At 35.2% G+C, this 19,825-nt stretch overlaps 3 protein-coding genes and 1 long non-coding RNA gene across 5 annotated transcripts in view; 3 read left to right on the top strand and 1 right to left on the bottom strand.

Moving 5' to 3' along the window:
- LOC128669557 (paired mesoderm homeobox protein 2A-like) overlaps positions 1–11,019 on the top strand; it is a 28,892-nt gene extending 17,873 nt beyond the window's left edge. Inside the window, exons 3-4 of the mRNA XM_053744462.1 lie at positions 7,016–7,226; positions 10,078–11,019. Coding sequence (XP_053600437.1) covers positions 7,016–7,226; positions 10,078–10,271 — 405 coding nt within the window. The 3' untranslated portion in view covers positions 10,272–11,019. The remainder of the gene's footprint in view (positions 1–7,015; positions 7,227–10,077) is intronic.
- A 2,391-nt stretch (positions 11,020–13,410) lies between these two features.
- On the top strand, positions 13,411–16,267 carry Mp20 (Muscle protein 20). The gene is made up of 4 exons (XM_053744279.1): positions 13,411–13,564; positions 13,896–14,107; positions 14,428–14,548; positions 15,255–16,267. Exons 1-4 carry the CDS (start codon positions 13,535–13,537, stop codon positions 15,444–15,446), a joined length of 555 nt encoding a protein of 184 aa, XP_053600254.1. The 5' UTR covers positions 13,411–13,534; the 3' UTR covers positions 15,447–16,267.
- A 1,722-nt stretch (positions 16,268–17,989) lies between these two features.
- LOC128669641 (muscle LIM protein 1) overlaps positions 17,990–19,825 on the top strand; it is an 18,017-nt gene continuing 16,181 nt past the window's right edge. Inside the window, exon 1 of the mRNA XM_053744589.1 lies at positions 17,990–18,014. The gene's annotated coding sequence lies outside the window, so the exon portion shown is untranslated. The remainder of the gene's footprint in view (positions 18,015–19,825) is intronic.
- The window catches only part of LOC128669643 (uncharacterized), a 4,805-nt gene continuing 3,429 nt past the window's right edge, over positions 18,450–19,825 (bottom strand). Inside the window, exon 3 of one of the 2 annotated variants that reach the window (XR_008404668.1) lies at positions 18,450–19,733. This is a non-coding gene — a long non-coding RNA (uncharacterized LOC128669643). The remainder of the gene's footprint in view (positions 19,734–19,825) is intronic. The other variant, XR_008404669.1, reaches the window with a different exon arrangement.

Raw genomic sequence — 19,825 nt, 5'->3', positions numbered from 1 at the left:
TTTTCTAAGTAGAAACAATAATTGTAGCATAACTTTTCAAATAACACTTAGTAGTTCATAAATCAAAGTGTTATTTAATGATCAGAACTAGCTAGTAGCTAGTTTATTTATGAATGGGCGAGATAATAGGGGCTGTCGGGGGGCAATGGAGCGTGCGCGGGGACCACGGCCGCATCTGTCATGGGCTGCGCTTGCTCACTTTTATGATATGCTTGTCACATTTCCATCCTCTTGTTTTTGACTGTTGACTTTGAAATGATGTCTACACTTGCCACAGTGAATTATATGGAACAAAAATATTAATAAAAGTTTTGTGGACAGAACTGTATTTAACTTTATTCAAAGGAAGTGACGAAAATAATCTATACCATGATTACTTACAAAGAAATCAATTACTTAAATAATTAGACTTTTGTAAAATCTTTATATATTTTAATAACGAGTAATAACTTATAAAGAGACGTATTTAAATGAAGTCATAATAATTTCGGTTTAGGCAGACTTGGCACTATAGATAAGTACCCGGTATATATCAGAATACATTTCTACTAGGACATAGTCATAAATCACATCAACATAAATGTATGAAGCTAGAACATTATAAGTCCTATGTAACGATTTACTATCTGCTATGATATGAAATTTTCTTGTATAAGTACCCGATTTTTAATTGTTTTCTTAAAATAACTTTTTTATGGCCAGTGTCATTGGAGATTTGGAACAAAAACGAATATTCTGCTGGTATTGTTTAGAAAAAAAATACGCTACATCGCTAATGACCTACATGTTATTATATTCCATCAAATAGGTAATTTTAATTTTATCTTCTGCAATATTCCGACAAAAAAATAGACCACAACGACATCCTCAAAATTATATTTTACGCTGGCACTTAAATATATACCTATGTGTTTAGTTATAAATTTGTATCAAGTATACTTTTAATTTTTTGATGGTCCTAACGACCCATGTATAATAATGATATAGTTCGCCCTCAAATGAAATGTTGGAATAAGAGCTAAAAATCGTAAATATTAAACCACTAACTTACTGTATTATATCATCAAAGTGCCTATATAATTGTATTTAAGACCCAATCAAATAAGATGAGTTGCGCGAGCACACCTGTCATCGCTAAACACCGAATGTGCTGACATACGGCCTGAATAAACGATGCATTCATCTCTTTATTATGATGTGTTAATCCCGGATTATCAGCAAATGTTAACACATGTTACCAGTTGCTAAAAAAAACATTACAAAATTAAAAAGACCCAATGAATAATTACGCTACAAACTGAATTGAACTTTATCGTAATAGATATAGATTTTATTTAAGACATCTTGTGAAAAGGTGATAGAATTGGATGGATTATCGGGGTAGCTAATATTATTCCGGGGCGTTTGGTGTTGCCTTTTCATCCGCTAAGTATAAATAGGAGGGTGTGTTCGCGGAATTTGATCAACTGGACCGCTACAAAAAAGATTGATCAATTTTATACTTGTTATTGGCAAACAGTTAGTGGTTTTCCTTTCATTAGAATCTGTTTTTGAAAATTTTGGCAATTTATTTAATCACATTTCAGATGTAAAAATTATATACTTAACGCCACTATTGATAAAAATAGTATTAACGCCAGTGTACGTACATGAAAATAGAAATGAAGAAAATTCATTCGAAATGAAAGCAAATCATAAGTATTTATTCACATCTAAATTTCTCCTTATTTATAAAAATATCAGCTACAGCCATAAATTGTTGTTAAATATAAGCCTCTTAAGAAAATAGGTATCTACATAGGAGTAGGCAGGCGCTAGGCGGTGGTGGGAGCGGTGCCCGAGGCTCGGCGAGCGGCTGCAGTCAATATTTGCGCGCCCGGCCCGGCTAATGAATACAATTAGATCATTCCGCGCGGCCTCACGTTTTTCATACGCCTCGAGGGTCGCCCTCCGACAACGTGTCAAATAAAGACGACCCGAGCAGCACACAACGCTACTAGCGCAAATATATGCAAACGTTACACGTTTTATATTAAGTTAAAACTTCACGTGGAAAACTAATACCGTGGTGTTGATGAAATTATAACAAACTAAGGATGAGATTCAAAAGAAACATTTATTTTATTAAAAAATTATGTGTACCTTACGAGTAAGTTAAGTACTTGCGTTATTTTAAATGAAAGGTTTGTTTTGATAGAAGCCTTTAAAATTTCTCCTAGTTTGAATTGTCATTAGTCTTTTTTTATATAATCGATCGAATTGATTTTCAGGCGAAGAATTTTTGTTTGCCACTCGAGAATAAATTTTATTTGAGAGATTAGTTATATCAAAATTTTTAAGTCGATAGCGGTGAATGTAGTTGCAAATGATGATCAATATGTCCTATATTTTGGATAGCTTGAAAATTTAGGTACTACTATTTTTACGTATTGGGCTAGCCTAACTATATACGGGAATTATTTTTAGGTCACGCGAAAGACGCATTACATTTATAACGCTACGATTTTTTATTTGTAACCAGAGGCTACAATGCGCCCACTACTTTACGTAAGATTTATTTACTGAACAGACATTTATGAGTCAAGTTGATTATATGATCCTCAGGAACCCCTAGTTTCCGCTACGTTAGCTTCGCACTAAATGTTTTTTACATTGAAGTGCCAAATAATAGGCCGAACACATGACGCTCCCTCGGCTAATTCGATGAAAAATGGCCTCAGTGCAATGATTCTCAACTTTGTTTTTATAGTTGTGATCTTCGAACTGAGCTTGTAATTGAATAAAAAACACTTGCTAACGCTCGTGATTGCGTTTGTTTGAATTTGATCGTGATCAAGCAAAAAGCCGCATACTGGAATGGTCTTGATGGCCCAGTGGTTAGGAGCACTTTTCCGGATAGACAGCGGCGTGGATTCAATTCCCACTCGATTCCAGAAACTTTTCACATTAAAAAAGCAGTTTTACGCAGGTTATCTGAATTAGGTTAAAGACACTCGATTTTCATGGGCATTACATACAGTTTAAATTTTAAGTGAAGTTATTCGATTTAGCTCTATTTATTTGTTCTTTACAAACTACATCAATGAAAATTGGGTTTAGGACTCCATATTAGGATGACTTGTGTCGTGGCTCGTGGATACGCTCATGGATACCCATCCACGAGCCACGACATAAGTCATCCTAATATCTCGGCTCTTTCCACATGTGTGTAATTAAGTAAATAACATTAAGTTACATCGTGGAAAACAGGCCATCTTCTCTTGAAATATCAAGTTAGAGCAAAGTTTTATGAAAAACATTCAAATAAAATTTAAAGACTGATGTCGAAGTTTGAAGTGCAAGTTGTAGGAGCTCGTCAGAGGCAGGTCGGGTGGAGTAACAGTTGCGGGTTACGCTCACAATGCGCTGAATACATTACAGTGTTTGGTGTTTGCCCGCCCGGGCCACATGGCGACGTTGGCTTGTTTATTTTAATACTCAGCCATTGTTGCTTGCCGCTGTTTGCAGAGGGAACTGTATTAACTACCCCTTGTACATTTGTTTAAGTAGCTGTGGGATGTAAACATCGAATAGAAGTGACGGTAGTGGCCGTGGTTAATTTTGCAGACGTTTAAAAATTAACATTTTTGTTTCTTAATTTTTTTGAGTTGCTGTCATCAACACAACATATTTTGTGTTGACCAAAACAGTCATTCTGCAGTTGTAGAGCATGTAATGACTACATATTTACATCAGGAGTACTATAAAGTAATAAGCAAAATTTGGTATTCGCAACAGTTGCATATTCAGTTTGTTTATGATATAACATGTCGCTAATCTCTCGATCCTTTCCTTTGTCATTGAGTATATTATTACTCTGTCTTTAATGGATTTGACAGAGATGGCACAATAGACCGTGTGCATTTCGCGTTTAATTGCATTTGTCAATGTGCAGTGCCCTCGCCCGGCGCCCCGCACCGCCCCGCTGCGCCCCTCTCGGGTCTGCTCGGTTCATTTGCAAAGTGCATTTCGATGCCGTGCTCGATTGTCCCGACCCCACGCTTAATTGGCCGCTCGTTATTTATTATTGCTTGTATTTATCGGTTACCGTTAATTTACGATATCTTAAAAATAGGTTTTGCCATAACAACTATTATTTCCACAAAAAATAGTTTCATGTGCAATAAACGTGAAATGGGCGACTCTAAATTTTAACAAAATATTTACTGTAGGAGTACAGCACGCATCGAATTCGATAAACATCGCAACAAATTCCTACAAACACATCGGCGGACGTATATTTGCCTCGGGGCCATGCTCGACTTCACCTCGAGTTCACATTCCGCTCGCCGTCGTATCGGTACTCATTTGTATTGGCGGCGGTTCTTTTATTATTTGTTTGTTTGCGGATGCCGCATACGTTGTTGAGCTTTGATTTTTCCGATACGGAAATAATGCGGAAGGCGCGGAGCCCGGGGCGATTCTGTCGGGCTCATCTCGAGTCGCGCCAATCAAGCGGATTGCCTGTTCGTTAGGCGCAGCGCCCGGCGACTCGCGCTTGGTTACACCGAGCACGTACGTGCGACCTTTCCACTCGGAAGCACTGATTTTCTGTTAGATCCAACGGAATTATGAACTTCAGCAATCTTACAATTGATTACTTGTACAAATACTTATAAGCACACATGTTCATCCTACGCGCTGAAAGACAATGCCGGTGATTGGACAAAGCGCGGACAGAAGTACTTACCTAAAGGAGGGTTTTGTAGCACGACATTTTATAAATCACATAATTTCACAATTTGTGAGATATGAGCACTTTTGAATTTATCTTCATACTTCTATTGCAATGATGAAAGTTGGGAAAATTTACTTATCTTGAGTTTTGCTTTTATTTTCTGACAACCTTTAGGTACATAGAATTGTAATGTTATTTACATGATGTATATCTTGTGAATGACTAATTTCTGAGTGAATAACAAAGATATATGGCACATAATCCAGCCACGTTATTGCTAATGTGTAATTAAATCATAATGATATACGATCAAATGGTATCTCGCGAGTTGGTCGCCGAAGCCGTGGCCATTGCATTTCACAGCAATGATCTATAATGCCGCGGCTGTCCATCAAATAAATAATACATAATTAGTATACAGCGGTGATGAGATGATCTACTCCAGCCGCTCACAGGTGTGTTGCACTGACAAGCATTGGCACCGATACAGATCTTATGGAACTATACTGTCTGTAATATATACCGACTATGACCCAGACACATAAACACAAGTGTCCGAAAGTAACCACAATATCTCAATGTCGTCCATCATTCGTTAGTCATTACTGCACAAAATACTTCACGGTAATTTTGGTTGACGTTATGTTATTTTGAAAAGTCGCGGAAATCATAAGTCCAACAATCATAGTTTATTTAATACAGTTTTCGCTGTAAATAAATCGTAAGTGAGAAATGACGTCGTCAAAAATTATTGGCCACACATTACAAGAAATTTCCATTTTTACAACCATCGCTATATATTTTTTTGATAGATTTACTGAAATATACTTTTTTATTTATAATCGTGGAAAAAACCATAAATATTTAATATGATCTTTATTAGGCGATCTACTTGTAAGTATATCTAAAGGAATAATAGTTACAAGATTCATAAAACCCCAGCCTAAAAAAACGGAAAACCCACCATCTGAAATATTCTAGGTTGTCGTATGCATTGGGAAAATTATTCTAAATCTAAAATGGTTTGGCTGAAATAAGTACAAATGATTTATTTTTTCTATGCGTCATCATTGAAATATTGTAGTTCCAATGTCCAAACCTAAATATTCTATTATATTTAAAACCGTTGGTCGCTGTCATCGTATTATACGATATTTTTAACCATGACCAGATTAGGACGTCTTGGTCACTTTGACAAATGACTTCTACAAAATCTTTCTAGAACGCCAGTGGGTCATTAACGTTTTTCATGTCACGATCACTGTCAAGGCGGATTCGCGCAAATTTTCGTAGGCGTCATGATATTACGTAGGTCTTGAACATACATCTGTTGGCAAAGACGGTAATAATTATAATGGAGACTCGTGTTTCCTAACTGTCATTATAAGATTTCTTAAAATTTGACCACTAAAAGTGGAAATCTTCTCAGAGGTCTAATTTCTGAATGCTTTGACTAAAAGTGTATCCAGTAAATTAACGCTGTAAAACATTTAATTATCTAGGTCGCGACATTTCAGTGAAATAACAGTGTATAAAGGGGAGCAAACATCATCAGGCACACTGTGATGAACAAATAGGGCGTGCGTATGATTGTGGAGCCGAACCGAGCTACTCGCATTTTTTACTCGTAACACTGCCCAATCAGCGCAGTGGCAGTTGCAATTATCTCTCACACCAAATCGAATTATGATCAATTCGGATTTGCGCGCATTCGAACGAATATAAAACGGTTTGCATTAAAATTTGGCGCGCGATGCATGGGATGCGTTCCCATTAGTCGGCTCGAACGCTAACTTTATTTGTTCATTGGAGCCCACGTTCGCTCCTGACGTTTTCATTATCTTTTTGTTGTTTCCGCTTTTGTTTACGATGCTTATTGTGCCATCGGTGTTCGAATTTTAATTTTCATTGTTTCCATTACTTTGCTTTCATGGTTTTATTGTGGGCGGAAAATTGGATTCTCATTTTAAATAAGCTAATTTTCTTTATTAAAAATGTTATTTGCCTTCCTACATTCATCAATCATTGTCTTTAAGAAACATTAATGCAAATAAAAAATAGATAAGTAGGTCTTACGAAACCGACGTCGATATGTACCTTAAGTCATTAGGGAATCATATATTAGACAACACAAAACTGCTGACATACGTCTTATTATATCAGTAACCCTAATAAATATTCACACGAAATACGTACGCAAAAACATGTATTCTTGGCAGTCAGGGAAACCAAGTCAGCCAAAATTTCCGTAGCGCCGAAAATAATGAGATTGTTAAGAACGTTTTTTTGAAATTTCAGGTATGGTTCCAAAACCGGCGTGCGAAGTTTCGCAAGCAAGAACGGCTGGCGCAGCAGAAAGCGGGGGATGTCCCGGTGAAGGCGGAAGGCAAGCGGGACAAGCCCGCGTCCCCCGCCACCTCCCCGCACCCCACGCCCGCCGCCCCGCAGCCTGCACACCACGCCTTGCCGCATCTGTCTCCGCCCGACTTGAAACCTATCACTTCACAAGGTAAGTAGTCCATTTTGGAGTTTCAAAATATAACACCAGATGTCAGCACCTAGGTGGCGATCCAATGCTATGTCGCCATATGTCAATGATTTATTATTCACATGACATCCATGACAGACATGGTTAGTTGTTACATTCATATACTATCGAACGACAGTTCTCCAAAAGGTTTAAAAAACCTCTAAGTAATGAAGTTATGTTTAATCATTGAGATTATTACAATTTTAATAGTTTATTTCTTACAAAAAATTTTCTAATTTTGACAAAGGAAATGATATTTCATTCTTCTATGCTCGATTCCGGTCTATTCTATTTCTTAAAACATCAGGTCTACAGAGCAGCTGTCTTGTATTGTCTTGTCTAAGGAGTCACAATGTTATTTACTTACAGAACGAATACTTTAGTATAGACTAGTTACATAACCTATGAATTTCGATTTTACTCTATAAAAGTATTACACGAAGATTACTTTAAGGTATATAAATAAGTGGTCACAATAAAATCAAGGAGCGCTGCCATAAATTGCAGTAAGTGCGTGATAAAGTATTCGACGCGCATCTCTAATTTTACGATTAAAATACCAGCGGGGCGGCCGTATTCCGAACTCAAACTAGGTGCTACGGCGGCGCTACGAAGGCTCGTCGTGAAACCTCTACAAAAACAGGAGGCGCCCTCTACGATTGTCGTAGCACCGCTGTGTCGTTGTTGTAATAAGAGATTTTATAGAGATTGAATTTTGTCTGACGCTTTTAGTACGTTCGGCTGCAAAAGTCCATACATACTTGTGAACCCTTCCTTATTCCCTAGGAATACTGACCGTAAAATGTGGCATGTAATAAAGTATGTAAAATTGGTAAGCTGGTGTTGGTGTTCGGTTTAGTGGCAATTAAGTACCTGAAACATTTTATTTTTATCTATGTTTAACTAAAGAAAGTAAAATAAAGCGGCCAAACCTGAAAAGACCGATTCTTTATGGTAAGTTATGTTTTACAGCAAGCCTTGATAAATATAATACTTAATTAAGTGGTTTTATTTTAACGTTAAATATATATTTCTAATTTAATATTAAAAGAAATCTTTCAAAAAGAAAAATAATATTTAAATGAAACGGTTATTAATGTAATCATATAGCAAATTGAAACATAGTATCTCAAATAAAAAGTTACAACATTAAACTTCAAACGAAGCAGCAATGCAAACGCTCTATGATTTAGTATTTGTCATTTGAGAGATGTGGCGAGAGTTTAATACCAGAATATTTGCAGAGTGTTTGTTGGCTTGGGAACGTGTTGATTATATTCTTGTGTATTATGCCATGAAGTGATATTTATTTTTAGAGCGTTATTTCGCCATTGCCGTGACGCACACAATGAAAAATGGAATGTTTTTAAGGTCTGATCTCTTAAAGAGTATCTGTACTAATTGACGACAGCTCGTTAATCAATTACACACGGAATGTTAAAACATTTAAAATTATTTTGCAAAGATTTGTGAAAAGTGTCACGGAAATTAATTAACTTTTGTCCATGCTTAATAAATAATATTAAAAAATCAATTCAATTTTATCTTTTAAAATAAGCAACTCGAAATACATTTCCAAGCGATATATCCGATAGATTCAAACTTGCACTTTTAAACAGACGTAGTCCTACTATTATAAATGCAAAAGTTGAGGATGTACGTGTGTATGTATGTGCGTTGGTTTGTTACTCTTTCACGCAAAATCTATTGAACGGATTGTTATGAAATTCGGCACGCGGGTAGAATATAACCTAAAATAACACGGTTTTTATCCCGAAATTACCATGGGAGCGAAGCCTCGGGGCGCAGCAAGTATGTTATAATTACAAATATTATAAATGGAAAGGAGTAATATGTTTATCTTTTTTATCGACATTCCGATCCACTTCGGTTCTCTCTGCAGTCATGACATATTTTTAGCCATCGTATCACCGATTCTGACCAATGTTACACAGATTTCCGAAATTATAACCGAGTGACTCATTCGCTCAGAAATTTCCACCAATAGTGATGGGATCCCACTATTTTCGCCGACGAATTGCGTGGGCGAACATAACAAGGCTTTCGTCAGAATAAATCCGTCGCTTTGATTAGTAAAATTCAAATTTAGAACATGAGGTTGTGCCCTCGAATGAGTTTGTCATTTGAAATTGAACCGTCCGTAATATTTATAGGTGAAGAATTTCGGTCAAGTTCGAATTAGTTATTTTGACCTATATTTACCTGCAGTTTGTCTAAAAGATTTATTAGAAACTTCGGTTTACTAAGAAGTTTTATGAAGTCACTATTAAAATTATTTATAAAGGCAAATTTCACTCCTGTGCATGTTTAAGCATTTAAGTATAGATTTACGAGTACCACTATCGAAAAAAATAATTTCAGTTCTTTTATTTTTATATAATTTCTGCTTGCTACTTACCTTATACTACATGGACGTTGTGGTGCAGCATAGGTTACGGGTAATCGCAGCCTTGCGGGGGTATTAATCAAATTAGCTTCCCGCCACCACCGCCACCGTGCCGCCAGATTTTCACTTCGGCTCATTTGCGCTAATTGTGCGCGCTATTGTCACTCAGGCTTGAATAAACAACGGAGCGCGCGGCAAGGATTAGGTGATTAGCGCTTAATTGCGTTACCACGATTATTTCATATTCGCCCGTCCCGCTGCAGTCTGATTTCATATTCGAGCAGATTTGTATGCACGAGTTTTAGTTATTTGACATAATGCTGGGTGGTCCTTCGCGCCGGCGTTTTAATTGGACAGCCGGAGTTCAGTTTGGTCTGACGATTATTAAATTGAAGATGCGTTTATTTTTTTCTATTGTCATAGGTAACAAGTTGTGCGACGATATGAATGGCGCAGGGGGATTGCCGCCAGTGAGCAGCAGTGGCGGCAAGTGGGCCGGCGGCTGCGGGTTGCTTCGTCAGCCCTCAGGGTTCCCGCTCCTTGGCGTCGCTCCCCCCAACTATCTCCTCTCCGACCATCTCGGTTCTCTCGCCAAAACGAACAACCATCTTTTCTAATGGGCGTAGTCCAGCCCTACCGCCGCGATGGGTAGTGTTCGCTGGGAGTAACTATCACGGCCATGACCCGCGCCTGACACATTCCAGACCGTGCATTGAGTGATAGCCCTAGTGAAAATGTGTAAACATTCACAAACAATGTGACTGAGCTCATAAACAGACATTTGAAGTGCCAAAACGTGTCCATTATGTATAGTTATTATGAACTTATAGATAAGTAGTTAAAGTTTAGAAAATAATTTAATATAAGTATAATCAAAATGTTCAGTGTACAGGAGCTAATTAGTACTCGGGTGTAAAATTTGAAACATGTTTTATCGCGGTTTCCAATGATAGTATTAACAATGAAATTAGATGAATTTATTTAATTTAAAGATTTGTGTGATAATGTTTGTAAATACATTCTAAACCGTCGTATACGTTTATCATGTATACCTATGAATTACGCTAATTAATGTTAAAGAACAAACCAAAGAGATTTTATCCACTTTAGAAATGTAATTATTTTTTGCATTTACCTACATAAGTCATTTGTTAAGCTAGTCAATACCTTCTAGTAATTTTTTATTTCAATTATTTTTAATATCTATGATATAAAATCTAACTAAAATAAGGTACTTTAAAAAATATAGACTGTTGTCGAAGAATGTTGTAAATATGTATTTTAATTTATATGTAAATAATAGCATAGTAATGTATTTGAGTGTATGTAACAAAACTGATGGAATTTGTCGAGGGTGTTTTAATAAAGAGAATAACAATATATATATTTTTTATTTCTAATAGTTTCATCATATGGACATTAAAAAAGATTATGAAAACATTTGTTTAGTAAAATTTATTAGATATTCGGCTTCTATGAGATTTCGAGTTGATAATAATTAACAACAAAGTCTGCTTTGAAAAATTACGTATATATTTTTTTATCAGTTAAAATATAAATCAACCGTATCATCATTCTTCTCAGTTAGTACCATTATATTACTAGCACTTTTTTGTAATCTTCTTTGAAGATGGGAGAATAAATTTTCAGTAATTAACACGGACCAACAACAAAGGCAATTGAATTCCTTACATTGAATACCTACTTCCAAGAATTAAAACAAATTCAAGTAATTAAAATCTCAAGTTACTAAAAATATATAGCTATTAACTAATATATTAAATATCTATATATTTTATACAATTAAATATACGATTTCACAACAAGTTATTTTATATGATCTTTACTTATATTTAGAGTATAAAAATATGTTTTTACTTCAGACAGATTTGTTTCAGAAAATATATTTCGTTTATTGGACATGACGAAATGTTGTCTACACTACAACTGAAAGAAAAATATGACTCATCGGAAAATTTATATCAGTTCAAATGTGTGTTTTTATTGTGGCGTAGCGTAGGCAACAGTGGCGACAGTGACAAGGCAACGTCGGGTGTAGCCGCGCCGTGGGCGGGCGCATGCTGGGATGCCCGCCCGCCCATCTTTGCCACATATATGGACCAAGTCAATGTGTGTGCCTTGAACGCTTTTTTTAAAAGCCCATGCGTCACTAGTTTTCATGTCACAGATAAATCAAATTCATTTATTTTTCCTACATGCTATTAAATCATGTTATGTGCGTTAAGCATATCGTACTATCCACATTCACACGATATCTACCAACTAATCAAGTATTTATATAGAAGAAAAGCCAAGTAAAATTTTATATTATGTTGGCCATCTTCGTTGTGAATTTAGCTTTTATCCAAACATGCATTTAGGTACTAATTGTATATTATACACCCGGATAATATACTAGGTTCTTGATTTCAGTCGATCGCTTTATGATGGTTATAATTAAAAACATACACAACAAGTATCAAAAAATTATTATAGTTTTCCTAAAATACATTATGTTGTAGAATTATATATTATATTTATATAGTACCTACCTAGTAACTTTACATATAGAATAAAACTTTTATTCTTATTGAATGACGGCCATTTCGTATTGTCATGCTGTCTGGAATTCTAAATTATTGTAATTCACCGTCTGTGGTTTTATTTTTTATTTATTCATTTACAATGACATTTAACAACACAACAACACACAACAACATTTAGTCATATGTGCAAAAAACCTGACGAGGTTTGAGCGCTCTTCACGCAGCGCGCAGATTATACTCTCACTAGGTATACTGCCATAAAAAGTGAACATCACAAAGACATATCGCTGTGTAAAGAACAAGATTAATTTAAGAAGAGATAAGTATTTGTCATATGTATTTTTCTTGTTTTTCGTTATCAATTGTCTTCAATCAATTTCAGACCTTAAGACTTGTCAATAATTTGAACCTTCCAGTATTCGCCCGGCCCGGATCGGATTGCGATCCTATTGTTGTTCAATGGTATTTATTATCTCCAGAATCGAATAATTGTAAATAATACATAGCATACATAGCAATACAATAAAACAATAGATCATGACAGTTTATTAGGTACGTCTACCCAAAAAAATATGATCCGCAAAGAACGACATGACATGTACTACAGTTTATATCTGGTAAACAGTCCAATGATTGTGATTTATGTTCTAAGACATTATCTTTTCTAACGTTAATTTTCCCAGAATTGTTTGGTAAAAATAATTTATTAGGAAGTCATTGACCTAATAATCTTATCAGTAAGCTGAATTACTCACTATTACTGTATCAAATTGATAAAATTATTGTTGACAATTTTTTTAATAACTAAGAAAAGGGAAGTCTTATTGTTTAGTTCTATATCCGACTTGCAAGTGAATGTTTTTTTAGGAATTAGCGAAAACGTAAAATTACTTTATTTTTAACTATGCTTCGGATTTTTGTTAACAAGCACAATTTTCTAATATTTTTTTTTCTAAATTTATACAGGAAAGTCGGAAGTTTTCCTACTAACTAACATTATCATAACATTATATACAGAGGATTTCTCTAAAATTAAAAACTATTTTGTCCGTAGCAGCTATATCATTAATTGAGACTATTAATACAAAATAAAGTTCCTACCAAAATAACATATTAAATATATGATTCGATTTAAAGAAACAACATCATATTAAGGCTGTTGAGTCACAATCGTAATTCTGTAGCGGTGCGCACGAGTCTTCCAGAAGGGCGCAGCCTGCGCGCTCTCTCTATAAATACGCTCTCTCAGCTTACAGGAGTTCAGTTTAGCGTAGTCTTCCAAAGCTTCCAAAGCTCACTGCCTCTCGCAAGCCACCACACACACACAAAGCAACATGTCTCTGGAACGCCAAGTCCGCGCCAAGGTAACATTTCTATAAATACCGGTTTACAAAGTTTTTGTTTTCTTTTATAATATGTTGAAATATAATTTCGCACTTATTTGTATACACTTACATATTACTAATTAGATAATAAAACGAGGGTCATAGAATCATTATATTTAAATGAATTAATGTGAACTTAATAACATTCCAATTTTGATACTGATAAAATTTTTAGATCATATGAATTTTCAAGGCTTTACGATTTTGTAAAATAAAAATTATATTTTCTGCTATAAATATTTTTTGCGTATTAATAGGTCATTACTATATTGTAATTACACTTTCAACCAGCATTTTGTTTTCCTTTCAGCTCGCTTCTAAGCGCAACCCCGAGCAGGAGAAGGAATGTCAAGAATGGATCGAGTCTGTGTTGGGAGCCAAGTTTCCGCCCAACGAGGCTTTCGAGGAGGTGCTCAAGGACGGCACCGTCCTATGTCAGCTCATCAATAAGTTGAAGCCTGGCTCCGTCCCCAAGATCAACACCTCTGGAGGACAGTTCAAGATGATGGAAAACATCACTAAGTACGTATCTACACAAAAATATTAAATAGGTTTGGACGTTCGATTCTAATTTGCCGAATTGTAGAGTGACGACATACTTTTTTAATAAATTCCGATATTCAATATTATGTAAAAAAAAATAAGTTTTTACTTTAAATAAGTGGTGTTGTGCCATGATTGCGGACTTTTAGTAAAAACCACCACTTAAAACATAAAACATATAAAACATAAAACATCCTTTTTAAATAAAATAAACTAATCAAGTCTGGATAATGAAATGTTAATTCAGCAGTTTATAAATTCTCTTTTTATTTTCATTCTCTTAATGGTTTGTTCAAAAGCTTTCAGGCTGCCATCAAGGCGTACGGCGTGCCTGACATCGACGTCTTCCAGACCGTCGATCTTTGGGAGAAGAAGGACATCGCTCAGGTTGTCAGCACACTCTTCGCCTTGGGTCGCGAGGTAGATATTACATTTTTTAAATTATTTATATAAAATATTTTTATTAATTTAAATACACTTAATGCCAAACCACTGCCGGTCAAATCAAATTACAAAGTAATCATACAAAATATAATCTGAAATCAAGTTGGACATGATTTAAGGTTTAAAAAATGTATTAATCTGACAAAAGGCTATAACAGCACAATTAATAGCATTATAATCTTCGTGATTAGTGTCGTAAAGTGTCTATGTAAATCTCGAGTATCTATAAGAATACATTTAAAACAAAGAAGCGCACATGCTCGACTGCTAGTTGGTTATCTCAGGTCTGGAAAAATATACGATATCGCGTCGTTATTTTGAAATAGACATAAAGGTAACTGTTATAAGGCTGCGTTATGTAAACCACTGCAAAATGTTATGGTACCACTAATATTTATAAAAAGTCTAATTTTATCAACATAAATTGTTTATTACTTAACGATTCCAGCACCCTATTTGTTTAATAAACAATGACTAGAATAGTTTAATCGTTTAGCGTAACAGCGCGTTTACAGCTATTCGGTTTGACGTTTGGATTTGAGAACTTGGCTGCGAGCCAACTTCGCCAAGATTAATGAGCTTCGGGCAACATTACCTCAGATTTCATAAATATCCAAGGTCGTTACGTAGAGGCCACTCAAGGGTTATTTGAGTCTCCAGTATAAATGTCATTTTGTTACAGACCTACAGGCATTCGGAATGGAGCGGCCCGTACCTGGGCCCCAAGCCTGCTGACGAGTGCAAGCGCGACTTCTCCGAGGAGGTGCTGAAGGCTGGCCAGACGGTGATCGGGCTGCAAGCCGGCTCCAACAAGGGCGCCACTCAGGCCGGACAGAATCTCGGCGCTGGCCGCAAGATCCTGCTCGGCAAGTGAGCGTCACCCACAACACTACGCAAAGTGATATTATTTTATAAGATATTTTTGTACAAAACTGTGTGTGGACGCTATTGTGATTATTCATCAGGACTCTGTGAGTCTCGCACGATACTTGGTGCAGCCTCGTGGAACGTGGAAAGTCTAGTCATCTGTAGCATTACTTGGTATATATTACATGTATGTACCTTCATAATCCGATTGTAATCGGAAGTTTGAACCTTAGGTTTTTGTTGGACCTTGTAGCGCCAAATAATTTTGTACATAAGTGTTTAGAATAAGTAAATATATCTATCTATTTCCATTTATAACTTTTTATAATAAAAACAGTTATTACAAGTAAAATATCTTATTATTGAATACAATAGTTGTAAGACTACTGTACATTTTAGTCATAGCCATTTTTTAAAGTCTAAATGCCTTAGTAAATTAATTACTTATAAATTAATAATTATCCTTCTACAATTAGTAATTTTGTCACAATAATATGTGACAATTTAGCTATGATAAATTGTCGTAAAAAGGTAATAGCAAAACACCCCATTAACATTGCTTGGGAAGTCGTTGCGTGTGATACACTTCACATACTTCACAATAATGGCCACGACAATTATTTATGTAAAAAATAATATATTGTTGTTATTTTTCTATCATGGTGTAAGTACAATGTAATCTGTCACAAGTTAAAACCAATTCGGCATTTTATGTTTTCCAATATTTTATTTCTTCAACAAATGTTAGTCAATAAATAATAGTTAAGATATAAGTACATTGGTATAAACAGAGAATCGAACTTTTGGAATAAAATTACTGAAACATTTCATACCTTTATTATTTTCCTCTACTCCTTCTAAAATGATTAGGGATTCGAATACATGCCTAATGTAGGTATTCGAATGTAATTATTATTTATATCAAGTGCAAGTAAGAAGAAATTTCATCTAGAAAGTATCCTACAGAACAGAAGAGAAGCTACTAATGGTCGCTGTTTTGGTGGTAGGTCTCGTAGGTAAGTATATAAAAAATGCAAAGCTGCGAATCAGACAGGAAACATAGCTATTTTAAAGACACTAACAGAAAGAAAAGGAACTCCATGATGATACGATATTTTTAAAATTCGATGAAAATGTTGAATTGAAAAATCACCTTAGCCCCCACATTATCACTAGGTCTCTATACAATGGTGATTTCTCAAATCAACATTGTATAAAGAATAAAATTTTATGTTGAGGTGAGTTTGATGAGATGTTTGTTGCACATTCTACTGGATGATTTTCGATGAAATTTGCTACACAGGTAGAATGTAAGTTTGAAGAGCATAGGGTTTGTTTTATCCCATAACTCCGTGGCATGGACTGGCCACTTGCTTCTGTATTTTTATGACGATGTTATTAACTGTCAGTGTCAAACTCAATAAATCAGTCTACAGCCAGCTTCCGTCTTCATTCGTTGCACTCCGAAGCCTCACGGCGCAGCAATTTCACTATGTGACGGAACTATATTGTGGAATTTAACTACGACCTGTGCCTACTTGCCCTTGCCTACTAATATACAGGTAGATTAAAGTAGCGTAGCGACATGATCTACAAAGCGGTGTCCAACTCTAATTATAGTTTTAATTAATTTTTTATTAATTTTAATTGTGAGATAGAAGATTTTTCTTTACTTGAGTATGACCAGTTGAAACAAAAAAATATGGTTTGGAGAATAGCTAGAAAATTGAGACTTGAATTACTACTTCTGCATTGCTTAACAAATCAGAAACAAAATTTGAGGTTAAAACATGCCATAATAATTTTCGCTGTAACATCGCTGCAGCTGCAAGATACTCATTATCTAGCAGCGCTGTTGCGACAAAATTTTTAACTACAAGTTGTAGTTAAAAATTGTTTTTGCAACAGTTAGTTTACAATATTTAAATTTGTGGTGTCAGCCAAACAGTGATATACTTATATATTTAACTACTTACTATGAAACGTAAATGTTTGAAAATGGCAATGAAATATCTATAATAAATACAATGTATTATTTAGAATACTGTACAATGAAATTAGCACGAAAGTAATTTACGACTTGGCAAATACCACGAATATAAATTGTTTGTAAAAATCTAGAACAAACTATATATGCTCTCGCCATCTGCTGGAAAGGGCCGTAAAATCAACGCATGACCATAGAAGTCCGGAGTAACGAGCAAAACGAGAATAACGACCAACCACTCGCCGCAACGGATTCTGCAACGGCGTTGTTGCTCAAAATAGCATGCCCGCCGTTATTGCGGGAACCTCAAAATAACCTCTAGCGAATTTTGATATTGCAGATCGATGAAGCCTCAGTCTGATCACAGCAGTGGAGCCTTCCGCACCGCTGCGACTCCAATGGCGTGCGTTCACTTTTAATTTAGTTAGATTTAAGTATTTTAGAACGACACAGATGGCGTGCGTTCACTTTCAGTTGTTATAGTTTCGACCAGCCCCGACAGATGGGGATACTAGAAGACGACCCACTTTAGTTTGAAGAGATGGAGCCACATGCCATTTGCAACGAAAAGACTGACTCTATTTTTAGGTGAGTGGAAATAATATTATTTTAGACATTTCATGATGTATTTATATATTTATTTATATATTTTATATTGATAAAAATGAGTGCTAGGCGATAAGACTAGTGTAATGAATGAAAGTTGTTAGTTAAAAGGTAAGCTGGTAAATAAATTTAAAGATTTTTAAAGGTCTTTTCAGTTATATACTATAATATGCTAAATAACTAAAAGTTGAAAAAGTCATTTAATATATTGTAAGCTATTTACGGATATAACCTAAGCAAAAGTACCTAACTCATCGGTAAGAGTACGGGACCACTCACGAAGTGATGATCAAAGAGCTTCGCGGACCTTTGATGTTGTAAATTAAAGCTAATTATGAAACAAAATTTACATTATTACCTTTCAAACATTCTGAATGTTTAAAATATAGATAAAATGTTGACAATCTTAATGAATGAATGAAATTAAAAAAATCTCTTAAAGAACAAGATTTATTTATTTTTAACAAACTAGCCCTGAGCACTGGTCATATGGGATTTTCTGGTCATATGTTTATAAATATGGTACGGCGGTTATGGCATATTTTAGTAACAAACTTTATCCATATACTTATTCTTTTCGCACTATTTTTATTCACATTATAAGATAAGATTTTGTACAAATAAAAACAAATATCAATTCGTAACATCTTTATTTGTTTTGATTCTATGCTGAAATGTTTTCAACGTGTATGTTGCACAATTTCACAAAGATGTCGACTGCGGGAAGCGAATATTTCTCAGAAGTGGGAGGCAGTTTGAAATCGCCTAATCTATTTATAAACAATGGAGATCGAAACAAGGGCGGACGGTCCGCCCAAACTCTACTTTATTAATTGTTTCTTTATACATCCCAAAATATGCAACAAACTTCCGTTCAATTTTTCCTTGCAATAATAACTTATAAAAGTTACGTATATAGCACATTTCGTGGCAGCCCTCAATGTGCTTTATAATTTTTTGTAAACGAAGTGGTCCGTCCAAAATGTTTTAGATTTTTCTGTACTCTTAAATAGGGGGTAAAGATTTGTATAACAAACGCACCCATATATTTTATCACGAGGAGATCTACAAGAAACAGCTAATATAAAATAAATATGGTGTCTCAAAAGTGGATAGTAGATAATCATCAGAAGACAAGATGTGTCGACGACCTGAGAATGGTCGGAATTTCGAACAGAACAGGAAAAGAGGTAAATGCCATAAATTGAGTGAGGCCTATACCCTGCAGTGGAATTGTAGGGGCTGTTAATGATGAATCTTCGATACTACTGTACAAAATCTTATACAGTACTTAGTGATATGAATAAAACAATACTCAATACACACACTGAAATTAATTATCCTGTGCGTCGTTTTTCGAATTTATTCAATTTCTATTTAAAGCTAGTTATTATTCATTTGTTGACAAACAACAATGCAATGACACAGTGCACACACATTTGACCATGTTTTCCTGGCATCAGCTAGCATTGATATTGGTAAGCAACATGTGAAGGTGTATGGTTTGGGAGCATGACGCATCTGACAGCTATCCTCATGCGTCATACATCGCCTGTCAACGAACCCCTTCGAAGACCTGGCCAAGAAATTTTCCATAACTATATTTATGGTCGTCTACGAATATATTTCGTTGATACTTTATATGTATCAGTGCGGTACAGGATGGATCTTAAGAATTCTCTTCGTCGATTTCATCTGAAGCTGTTCAGGAAAAAAATTATAAAATCACTTATTCTTGTAAAGTAGATAAGTACCTACATTTGAAATGTTTCCATAAGCTGTGAATCGGGCTT

Source organism: Plodia interpunctella, chromosome 4 (genome assembly GCF_027563975.2).
Source record: "Plodia interpunctella isolate USDA-ARS_2022_Savannah chromosome 4, ilPloInte3.2, whole genome shotgun sequence".
Taxonomy (NCBI): Eukaryota; Metazoa; Arthropoda; class Insecta; order Lepidoptera; family Pyralidae; genus Plodia; species Plodia interpunctella.
Note: the sequence above shows the minus strand (reverse complement) of the source record. Positions and strands in the feature narration are given on the sequence as shown.

Excerpts from the sequence above, each read along its gene's own strand:
- Mp20 (XM_053744279.1), top strand. The coding sequence starts at position 13,535 with ATGTCTCTGGAACGCCAAGTCCGCGCCAAG. Across the intron at positions 13,565-13,895 it reads AACGCCAAGTCCGCGCCAAG|CTCGCTTCTAAGCGCAACCC; the intron begins GTAACATTTCTA and ends TTTTCCTTTCAG. Across the intron at positions 14,108-14,427 it reads ATGATGGAAAACATCACTAA|CTTTCAGGCTGCCATCAAGG; the intron begins GTACGTATCTAC and ends TTTGTTCAAAAG.